A 12458-nucleotide genomic window follows, 5' to 3' on the forward strand; every position below is an offset into this window, starting at 1 on the left:
TATTTACATTAATAAAATAATGTCTCTTTTCTTGGTTTACCATCTAATAACATGATTTTAAAAAAGACCAATCTTTATTAATTTCTCCCTTTATAATTATTTTCAAGGTATCATTAACTTTATTCACATGATATCATATTCCATATTTCTATAAGTATGTTTTAATTATAAAATATGTCTTACTCTATTATAAACACGATAAAAATGTATTTAATATTTTTATATTAATTTTTTTTACATTTATGTTTATTTTATTCCATAGTTTCAAGACTTTCAGTCAACTTTGATGATCAAAAATTATTCTTAGCTAAAACATTTTCTTTTATGACTAAATAGTTTTGATAAAAAAAAAACATTACTAGTAATAACAAACTTATTTTTTATTGATAACGAAACTAGAATATTATATTTAAGAAAAAAATGATAGTTATTTGAAACGCTTTAATGTTTTTATTTCCCTTTTATTTTTCTTAAAAATAATAATAATAATATTTTAATTATTTAATTTAATATTTTTTTTTAACCAGAATGATTTCTTTTGTCATATTCACTAAAAATTTATTCTTTATTATTCTTTTTTGTACACCACTTTTAAATGGAACCAATTTTGTTTATCCAAATGCACCTATCGAATTGATAGAAAGTGCCAGAAATCTTGGTAGTAGTCGTAAGTTTTTGTAAATATTAATTATTATAATATTTTAAAATTATTTTTTTTTCTCATCTTATTCAAGAACGATTTTCTTTGGAAAATTTTGTTAAACAAAAAAATATTGCTCCTAATTCAGAGGAGGAATCAAATGTTATAAGTCAATTTTTTAATAAATGTCATGAGTATAGTCAGAAGATTGGTTATGATGAGGAGTATATTAAATTTTTGAAATCTGTTGCTACCTCTGAAATTGATGATCATCCATCTTCAGAGAGTCATTATCGTCACTCTAAGACATTAGATCTTATGAGTTTAGATGATGCAACTATTAGTTTCTTGACAACACCTATTGAAGGAATGAAAAAAATACTTCAACGACAATGTTTAATAAATGAAATTGACTTTCAATGTGTTGATAGTTTCTTTAATAGTAATAAACATATAACATCAGAGAAGATAGATGTTATTAGAAATAGTGGTGGTTTTGCTAAATTGATGCTTGATGAGGAATGTCCAAATAATGGGGATGATTTGACTGATTATCATTGTATTGGAATGAATGCAAAAGAATATGGTAGACAATGTGTAACAGTAAGTTTTTTTTTTCTAATAAAATAAGAATATTTTTACTAATAATAAATATTTTTTTATAGTCATTGAAAATATATAATATGACAAAATATGATGTTGATCATAAAATATTAAATTTGTTTGCAACAACAATTACTGAAATTGATAGATATAATAGTATTCTTGAGAAGTCAAATGAATTAGATGAACGTATTAAAATAAAACGTGAAATAGAAATTTTATTAACATCAACAATGAAGACAATCTCAACATTAGAAGGATCAAAATGCCGTATGTTTATTCAATTAGGTAAATGTCTTAGAAGTTCTGTAATCGATATCTGTGGTCGAGAGGCAGGTAGAAAATTTCAGACAATGGTTCAAATTGGATACCTCAGAAGAGAACGTTTTAATGATATTAATGATGCTTTCCAAGCATTAAATATGGAACCACATCGATCATGTGGTACTTTGTATTAAATAGAATATCTTTAAATAACTTTAACAATAAAAAACATATTACTTTCTGATTAATGAAGCAGTATTATATTTTTGTATTTGATGGTATAGTTCAAATTAATGTTGTCCTATTATTCTTAGCTGGAGATAGAAAAAAAAATGTTTAATTTTAAGATAAAAAAAATAATAAAAAAAATATTTGTGATACATTTAATTCATATTTTTTTTTACTCTTACAAAAAAAATTATGGTATATATAATTTTTCAAGATAGTGAATAAAGTATTTTAATTTTCTTCAATATTTATTTTCATTTAAAATAATTAAATTGTATAAAATGAATTAATAATATTAATGTTATATTCTCGTTATTAAACTTTGAAAAAATATTTTATAATTTTATTTTTATGAGAAATATATGAAAAAAATTTAATATGGTATGGTAAAAAATAATAAGTAAAATAAAAATGTTAAATATATCAAAGTATACATACTATATTGTAATGAGGAAGAAGAAACATCACCATAGTCTATATTTTTAATGTTTGAAGCATCATCGACCACTGGAAATGATTCACCTGATGATGGAGAATTGTTATCAGAATTTAACCAAACAGAATTTTTATTATCAATATTATTATCTATAATTTTCTTTGTTGTTACAGTTGTAGCTTTTTTAGAATTTATTTCATTTTCATCTAATGTTAATGATGTATCATCGGATGTATCATTATTATCTTCATAATCTTTTATACTATTAATTTTACTTTCAGTATCATTAGTATTTAATTGAATAGTAGAAGGTGTTGTATTTGTTATATTTTTTGTTTTATTATTCTTAGAATAAATCATGATAACTGTTTCACTTGAAGTATCCAAATTTTTTGCTTCTTTTTCATTATTGTTATTACTTTTTATATCCTCTTCTGATTCCAAGGTCTCTAATGATTCATTTGACAAGGATTTAATTAAAAGTGTTTTATTTTTACTAAATACCGGAATATTAGTTGTTGTCATAATTTTTAAATCCTTGTCGTCATTAGTTTTATTATTTTTAAGTGTAACTTCTGATCTTTCATTACTTTCAGAAGTATCACTTGACTCATTTTCTAACTCATCAAAATTGTTAATTTCCTCATCTGACGTATTTGTTATCTTCTTAGAAGTTTTTTTATCTTTTTTTGTGTCAACATTAAGCATGTCATTACTTTTTACAAAAATATCTTCATTACTACTTAAAGAAGTATTTTTTATATTTTTATCTTTTGAAAATATGTCAGTTTTCTTAATTAAAATAGTTTTACTTTCTTCGTCATCATTATTTTTTAATAAATCTTTATTAGTATTATTTATATCCACCCCACCGTTATTCTTCAATGATACGTCATCAACTTTTGGATTAATTTTTACAACACTTTGATTTAATTCAGGTATATAGATTAATCTTCCAATGTTTGGCATACTTTCTTTACTTATCATTTCAAAAGTAGCTGTTCCACGATTTTTTGGACCATGATATTTGAAAGAATCTTTTTCATAAAATTTTTTATCATTTTCATTAGAATTATCATCTTCTTCAAAATCATATCCTTTTGCCCATATAAAATTAATCTTTCCTGGACCTAATGGCATATCTGTTGGTTCAATTTCTAAAATAATAATAATAAAAAAGAGAAATAAATAAATTATTAAATAGTATTAATTTAAATACCTCTTATATTTCTACGAAACATGATTACTGTTCTGTTAATATCCTTAATCTCTGCACCATAAGCAGCAGATAATGAATCTTCACCATCTAAGACATTATCAAGTAATGGTGTAGATCTATCCCTAGAATACATGTCACCAATCCTTAAATAATCTTTATTAACTGCAGCAAATATTATGTCATTGCAGTCCATTGGATGTAATGGGGAGTCGAGGGCACTTTTTACTAAAAAATTAATCCATGTTAATAAAAATTTAAAATTTAATCTTTGTTATTTATAAAAAAAAAAAGTTATTATTAATTATAATTATGTGCGTATGAAAATAATTTTATAATATTAATCTATAAACTTACAAAATCCTTCATTTTGATTATCAGTACCTATAACTTCGGGAAACAATCTACAACTAGAATCTAATTCAAGGGGTCTCCAACCAAGTGATAACCATGATGTTGTTTTATAATCTAAAATAATTTCCATTTCTTCATTAATTACTCTAAAGTATACAATATCATTATCATTTAATTTATAACTTTTGTAACAAGGTGTATTAAAAAGTCCATATTTTTGAAATCTCATTTTATCTTGACTTAAAATATAATGATAATTAAAACAATTTGAATCTGCTGCTGTTGGAATAAATTTTTTTTCACATTTATTACCAAAAAATCCAAATTTACAATAACAATTTTTTTCAGTTGGATTATTTTTCATTGATATACATTTTCCACCATTTTTACAATCATTATCTTTTGTACATAAACTTTTAAATTGACATCTACTTCCAGTATATAATGCATCACATGAACATGAGATACCATTAAATATTCCATGTCCTGAACATTTAACATCATTAATATTATCCTCATTTTCTTTATTTATATCAATAATTTGAACATCAGAACATGAATGAAATATTCCAGAATCAGCCCATTCTTTTTGTTCTTTCTCCAATACGATTGTACAATTAAGACATGTATTACTAAATTTAACTTTGTATGATGTTATTGTTTCATTTGATGGATCTGTATAAAAACTTCCTTTTAATGGTGTTAATTCTTCCTGAAGATTTCCTTTTTGATCAATTAAACTTATACGAAAACCACCTTTATGAATTAATGGCATATTCCAATATATGTCATAACTAGTTTTAGTTAAAAATGTTGTATAATTTGCTAAAATAAAGTAATGTTTTTATTAAATTATAAATAAATTTATATTATTTAATTATTATCTTACGTTTATTATTCCTTCCAACACCACATGCTCCTATCGTTCTTTTTGTATCTAAAAAGTCAAATGGAGGATATCTAGATGGAGGATATATTAATGAAACATGACATTTAATACAACATAATAATGAAATTCCCAAAATTATTAATGTATACCTGTTAATCATTATTAATTTTTTAGGATAATACTGTATAATTATACAAAATATAAAATGGCAAACTTTATTTTTTTTTTGGTAAAAACTGAAAATAGAAATAATTAAATATTAATCATAATAGTAATATATATAATTGGATAATATTCTATAAATCCATTTATAAAATATAATTTCCAAGAGAAATCACGTATATTTTTTTTGTTTAAAACAAAAATATTATTAACTCTTCAATTCTACAAAAAGCTATTTGTATCTTTAAATGTTTTTTTATAAAAAGAAATACAAGTTTTTAAATAAAAAAAAAAGAGAATAACTTTTATTGTGGATGTTAAATGAAAGGATTAAATGCCAGTACATTATTGTGTTTTGATAGGTAGATACAAAGAAAGATTTTGTCATAAAAATTAGGTTTATATGAAATATTTATACATGACAAGTATTGTTCTTTAAATAGTTAACAAAACAGAAAAATAAATATAAAAATAAGTTAGAAAATATTTATATAAAGTTTTTACTAAAAATTAGAAATATTTATTTGTATTATATTAAAAAAAATTAATAATATTAAAGTAAAATATATATATATATATATAAAAAATTAATAATAATAATAGATAGAAATTATTATTAATAACAATGTTTATTCAAACATAAATAAAGCTAAAAAGAAGTATAATTTTTAGTAAAATTGAAAATCATGTTCAATGACATTTTCCTTTTTATACTAGGGAAAAATTATGTAAGTGAATGGAACCACTTTTTAAGTTTTTATTTGATAAGTTTTAAGTTACAAATATTTTAAAATGATGTATTTATTAGATTAGATTATTGTTTAAAAAAAAATAATATATATAAAAATAGTTTCATACAATTTTTATAATAGACAACTCTTATTACAAAATAAGGGGATTTTTATAAAAAAAAAAGCTATTATATGATGGTTTATTAACCTACTAATTGGTTTTATTTATTTATTTTTTTTATTTTATACCTTTTTATGATAAAAATAAGTTATTGAAAATATAATTAACTTCAAGGCGTTTGACATATATCATTCATTTTTAAGAAATTAAATTATTTATTTCATACATTTTACTTTGTTTAATTTATTATTTTATGATATTTTTGACAATGAACTTGATTTTCTAATCTTCTTTCGTTTAATTATTTCTTTATGTGTTATCTTATATTAAACGATTAATTAATTTTTCAAAAACAGTCATACTTCATATTAAAAAAAATATATATTATTTTATTTAGAATCATGTAAAAATACTTCGTAATTAGAAAATAAACAAATTATATAAAAAATATATATCTTTAAAATATATAAATATGTATATATATATATAAATTTAGAACTTTATAAAACCCTTTAAAAGTGCAAAATTTTAAGTAATATCTTGATGTAAATATGGCTTTTTTCCTGATTATTTTAACAGTCATTATCAAATGAGAATTAGTTGAAAAACAAAAAAGTAGAAGAGATATTCAAAAATTTATACATTTACATGTGGATATACACCAGAATCATTACAATCTCCTTCAATTAATGTTTCCATACCAATACCAGTACCATCTTCTAATGGAGCAAATATATATAATGGTACTGTTCTATATAATGCATCTTTAGCATCTTTTCTTCCTAATTCTTCTAATATTGAACATAACTGGCCAACTGTAGCATTCTCCGGACATTGTAATGCCCATTCAGCTAATAATTGATCAGTACGTGATAATGATTGTCCTGTTGAATCAACTTCTGGTAATTGATCTGTTAAATTTAATTTAACAGCTAATATACTCCAATCTCTACCCATAGCATCACTTGGATCAAGTAATGCTGCCAATTCACATCTTGATGCCATTTGTAATTGTGCAACTCCTACATCAATACCTAATGTCAAGACAGAAGCAACTTCTCTTGAACCAAAACATACAACATCAATAAAGTTTTCCTCCTCATCATCACTATTTTTTATTACCATTTGTTCTTTTTGTTGCATAGCCATTATAACTTCAGGAGGAAAGATAGCTGGATTAGGACGATGATCTTTTAAATGTTTTGGTGAAAAGAAATGCCTTTCTAAAGAGATACCAGGTGCCACTTCTGATGCTGTATGTTCAACCATATTTGCAATATCTTCCATAAAATAAAAACATGATGCTGCCATTTCAGATGGTCCACGTACCAATATTTCAACAGCATCACCTTTTAATCTAATTAATGATTCCATTGCACCAGAACATAACTTTGAACATGATGTCCATTGTGTTAAATCAGCATCCATTGGATCTTGAAAATCATGCATAGATCTTCGTAAAGCTGTCTGAATACGAGGAAATGTACTTTGTAAAGATCTTTCCATTCCTCTCATAGGTAAAATTTTCATTCCACCATATACATAATTTTTTTTATCATTTTTCCAACAATCTTTTGGTGTTTCTTTTAATATAAATGCTGGAAATTCAAATTCAGATTCTGGATTATTTCCTTCTGTTGGTGAACATAATTGTAAGGTATCAAGAATATGTAACAAATCATTAATATCACCAATTTCAGGATATAAAGGTGCAAAATCATCTATAGAATAAATTCCTGTTTGTCTACATTTTCCTAAATATTCAGCAGATAATAACATACCAATTATATGTGTTCCTAACCATTCTGGATTTAGAACAACATAATCTAATTCTGTAGATTCATCTCTTAAATAAACAACTTCTCCTATTAATTGTAATTGTTGAATTAATTGACGACTATGTGAATCAGATGCTAAAGGATTTAATTCATTTCTAATAATTGCTGTAAAATGAGGCCAACTTATTACAGGGAAATTTTCATAATGTTTACGCATTGTTGTTAAATGTGATAGACATGTATCTAATAATGATAATGGTCTTTGAAGACGATTTAATATAAATTCTCTTGATGTACGAAGATAATTTTTTAATGCCCTCATACCAGAACAATTATTATTATTAGAATCTAAAAGAATTATTGATTCATGAATATCAAAATGTGTCTCAAATCTTAATCTAACAGTTTTTAACATAGCATCAAGATCAGATGACATATATTCACCATTACTATTTTTTTTTGTAAATTGTGAATTGGAGGCATTTGTACCAACAATAACAACTTTACTTCTCCTACTAACAATACCACAATGTCCAATTGGTTCAGATGGTGTGACACGTCCTTTTAAAAAATTCATCCAATAAAGAACTTGTTTATATTGTATTTCAGTTGGATCTTGTGAATTAAATATAACAGCATGTATACAATCAGTATTACCAACAAAATGATCATATGCTATATGATATGGTTCATAACCACCAAATTCCCAAATAGAAAATTCTCCAGCACCATTAATATTTACATTTTGTACATCAATACCTCTTGTATAATTAGGATGAGCTGGTTGATTAAAATAAACAGGTGAGGTATTATTATTATTAACATTATTACTATTACTACCATTAATATTTGTTGAATCTTGACATTTTTGAAAATTATTATTATGTAATGCTTCAGACATGGAGGAGGATGTTGATGATGCACAACTATGATATCCTTCTTCACTTGAATTAAATGAGATAGCACCAATAGAAGTTGATGTTGAATTTGATGAATGTGGTGATAATGATATATTATCAGAAAATTTTTTTGATACAGCACCAAGAAATTGATTAATTACACCAGAATTACTCCAAGCTGATATTAATTTTGTTTTACCAGATCCTGAATGACCAAATAATTTTAATTTTATACGTTTTAATGATCCTTCATGGGGAATTAATTGATCAATGTATAAATTTTTATTAGATGTCTATAAAATTAAAAAAGATCAATATATGTATATATTAATCAAATAAAAACTTACAGATTTCATTTTTGCTAACAAACTGCTTATAGGTAAATTATCCTGTAATAATGCAATACTTTCAGCTGTCTCACCGTTCTATAATTATAAAAAAAAAATTATAATAAAATAAATTATATTTTTTATTATATTATTAAAAAATTTTATTATATTTATACAAATAAATGATATTTTTATTCACACTTTTTAACAATAAAGAGATGATATTAAATAAACTTCTAATAATAATAATAACTATAATATATTAAAATTATTATTTTATGTATCAAATTAAGCAATTAAAAAAAATTTTTTTTTTATAAATAATAATAATAATAATCAAATAGTAAAGTAATAATAAAGAGATATTTAATATAATGATAAAATTGATTTTGTTAAGGAAAGATTCCGTTTATTTAAACAAATTGACGCAATTCTTTCTTTTTTTATATTATATATATTAATATCCATATATATATATATATGTATTTACAAATATTGAATCAAATATTAGATGAGTATATGGGGATGATTTAACAAAGACAAATGTAACAAAGATATATACTTTGTTTAAAAATTAAATAACCTGCGCATATTTGGAATTTTTTATTTTTATATTTCTTGTTTTGTATGGGTGAATGTGAATCATATAATTATTTTATGTAATAGTTAAAAAAAAAAGTATAATATAAATACTTAATGAATAAATAAATGTAATAAGTTTTTTTTTTTTAAATATAATTAAAACATACCTTTGTAAGACAATTAACATCAGCTCCTGCTAAAATTAGGCATCTAATAATTTCAATATCTCCTTCTTTTGCTGCTATATGAAGTGGAGTTAATGAATGCTAAAAAATAATTATAGTTAAAATATTATAAAATGATAAATTATTTTAAAACATGTTAAATAAATGTTATTAAAATAATAACTTACAATATTTCTTAAATCAACAGAAGCTCCAATATGACATAGAGTTTGAACAGCACTAATTAAACCTAATCGACAGGCAACGTGAAGAGGAGAATCACCGTTCTACAAAGAAAAGATTAGTTTAATGTTATATATAATTAAAAGATTAAACAATAAATTTTGAGTGTCTTTCTCTATTTAACTTTTCCTTTTTAAATTAAGAATATATATTTAAAATAAAATAAAGAAGATAATAAAATTTAGGTTAAAATAAAAATGTATAATAAATCTATTTGTAAATTTGTTGTAAAAGTTACCTCGTCTTGTATATCTAAATTACAACCCTTGGTAATTAACAGTAAAGCAATATCTATGTGTGATCGTCGTAGGGCTAAATGTAGTGCTGTTTGACCAGTCTATAAAAAAAAAAAAATATTAGTATTATAATTTTTAGTTATAAAAATAATATTGATACTTATTATATATATATAATATATTATTTGTTCATATATTAATAATAAAATAAAAAAAAATTAAATATACATATGTAAATTATTATTAATACTTACTTGATCTCTTCCATCAACAGGGGCTCCACAATCTAATAAAGATTGAACACATTCCAAATGTCCTCTTGCAGCAGCACAATGTAATGCAGTTTCATCATCCTAAAATAAAAAAAACAAATTTTTTATTACAATTTGTTTAACATAAATAATATATAAAGCAACATATAAAATATTTTGCCTTTTTGTTTTAACTAAAAATTTGATAGCATGCTAAGAATGGTTAATAAAATTTTGAAAGAAATAAGATATGACAAAAAAGATAAATAGTTAAATTTATCCCATCAAACAACAGTACAAATTTAACTTTTTTTTTTTTAAACATAATTTACATTATATAGTACGAGTAAAAAAAAAAAAAAAGATACAAATACAAATACATATACATATTTTTTTTTTATTATAATAATATTAATAATAATATAAATTATTAAGAACATACCGTACAACAACCTTCATATAAATCGTGCTCCCAATCACCACCACTTTCCATATTTGTAACAATACCAATAAATGCAGAGGTATTAGGATAAGCGATGGCACAGGGAGCTCTTCTTGTTATTTTAACTCTTTGTGTTGTTGGAGCACTCCTACTTTTTATGATAGCAGTGGGAATATTACTTATATCAAAGTCATCTTCATCAAAAGATGGCACTTCTTCATCTTTTTCTTTTAAAGGACCTAATTTTGGGACAATTTTTACAAAAATACTATCACTATTATTCTCTTCATTGTTATAATAATATGAAAAAGATAAATCACGAGCTGTAGAGGGATATTTATTCTTTTCATCCTCTGGCCATGCAATTTTTTTAGAATTAAAATTTCCTTTAACTATTTTATCATTTTTTATTCCTTCATTTGAGGTAAGTGTATCTAATACTTCTGATGGTTTAACAATAGATGATAAATTTAATTGTGGTATAACAGCTGGTGAGTAACATAAAGGAAAACTTGTATATTTTAATAATGAACATTCATCAGAATTATTATTATTTGATAAATATTTATCATTATTTAATAAGTATGGATTTTTTTGCCTAAATTCATATGTAGGTGGAGCATCAGTAGAAAGATTAGAATTTAATGATGTAGTTATATTATTAATAAGTGTAGAAAAATTAGTCGATGCTACATTTCTTGGATTTCCTAAATAATCACTAATAATAGATGCTGGTGGTGGTATTGTACTTCCTAAATTTTCCCTATAACTTCCTTCATAATTTGTCACTTGTGACCTATCACTAGAGTAAGTTGAACTTTCTTTATCAGTAGATGATGGCTCAAAAATATCATCATTAAAATTAGTTGGTGTTTTACATCCCTCATCATCTGATAAGTGTATTGTTGATATTGAGGAAGATCTTGAATCTGGTATATTATCTGTTTTTAAATTTTCAAGACAAACAAAGTTAGTTGACATAATTTTTATCAAAAAAAAAAATAATATAAAGTTATATATAAGTATATTTTATAAAATACACAAATATAATGTATATAACAATATTATAGTTTTAATTTTTAATTCATTCACTTATATGAAAACTATAAATATATTTTAAAAAAAATTTATATATATATATTGAAAAATAAATATATAGACTAATAATAATGTATATTTTTACGGTTATTAATATCAAATACATATATATATATATATTGGTTGGCAATATTTCTAATGATAGCTCTAAAAAAGGCGTGACTATGGCAACAAAATGTATAATTCATTGACAAAAGCCTTACTACTATTCAATAAATTTTATATGTTGTGTAAAAGTTTTATTTAGATATGATTACCTGAATACATATGTATATATTGTAGTATGCTTTTATATTGAAAGAAAATTAATAAAAATATATTGTGGTAGTGGGTAATAATAACTTTTAGAGGACAGGCATTAATAATTGGAAATAGTATAAAAATAAGTACATTTTTCATGGAGAGAACAAGAGATGATATAAGTTATAAATGATTGAAAAGATAATTTAAAATGCATTTTAGGTCAATATTTTGAAAAAAGCTTTAATTGGAAGATTAATGAAGTGTTAACACGTCAAAGAAAAAAAGCCTTTATAAATAAGATATATATATTATTATTTTTTTTAATTTAAAATATGTATATGTAATATATTATATAAAAAAAACATATATAAAATTTGGATTATTTTAATAAAAATAATCATTAAAAATAGACTGACAGAATTAAAATTGCATTTTAACGGATGAAAGAATACATTTATATAATAATAATTCACATATTGAAAACATTATTTACCAATATATAACATTAAAAATAAATAAGAAAACAAAAAGTATATTATTATAATTTTT

At 22.8% G+C, this 12458-nt stretch overlaps 3 protein-coding genes across 3 annotated transcripts; 1 reads left to right on the forward strand and 2 right to left on the reverse strand.

Annotated features, from left to right (window-relative positions):
• Positions 1-528: 528 nt before the first annotated feature.
• SRAE_1000324000 (Hypothetical protein) lies at positions 529-1701 on the forward strand (the record flags this gene model as incomplete). The annotated part of the gene is made up of 3 exons (XM_024650408.1): positions 529-667; positions 735-1243; positions 1306-1701. 3 exons carry the CDS (start codon positions 529-531, stop codon positions 1699-1701), a joined length of 1044 nt encoding a protein of 347 aa, XP_024504188.1.
• A 407-nt stretch (positions 1702-2108) lies between these two features.
• Positions 2109-4790, reverse strand: SRAE_1000324100 (GH04942p; the record flags this gene model as incomplete). Its single annotated transcript, XM_024650409.1, has 4 exons — positions 2109-3328; positions 3391-3615; positions 3745-4566; positions 4631-4790. 4 exons carry the CDS (start codon positions 4788-4790, stop codon positions 2109-2111), a joined length of 2427 nt encoding a protein of 808 aa, XP_024504189.1.
• A 1490-nt stretch (positions 4791-6280) lies between these two features.
• Positions 6281-11549, reverse strand: SRAE_1000324200 (Bent; the record flags this gene model as incomplete). Its single annotated transcript, XM_024650410.1, has 7 exons — positions 6281-8614; positions 8669-8746; positions 9400-9498; positions 9585-9683; positions 9878-9976; positions 10130-10228; positions 10569-11549. 7 exons carry the CDS (start codon positions 11547-11549, stop codon positions 6281-6283), a joined length of 3789 nt encoding a protein of 1262 aa, XP_024504190.1.
• Between the last annotated feature and the right edge of the window lie 909 nt (positions 11550-12458).

Source organism: Strongyloides ratti (genome assembly GCF_001040885.1).
Source record: "Strongyloides ratti genome assembly S_ratti_ED321, chromosome : 1".
Lineage (NCBI taxonomy): Eukaryota > Metazoa > Nematoda > Chromadorea > Rhabditida > Strongyloididae > Strongyloides > Strongyloides ratti.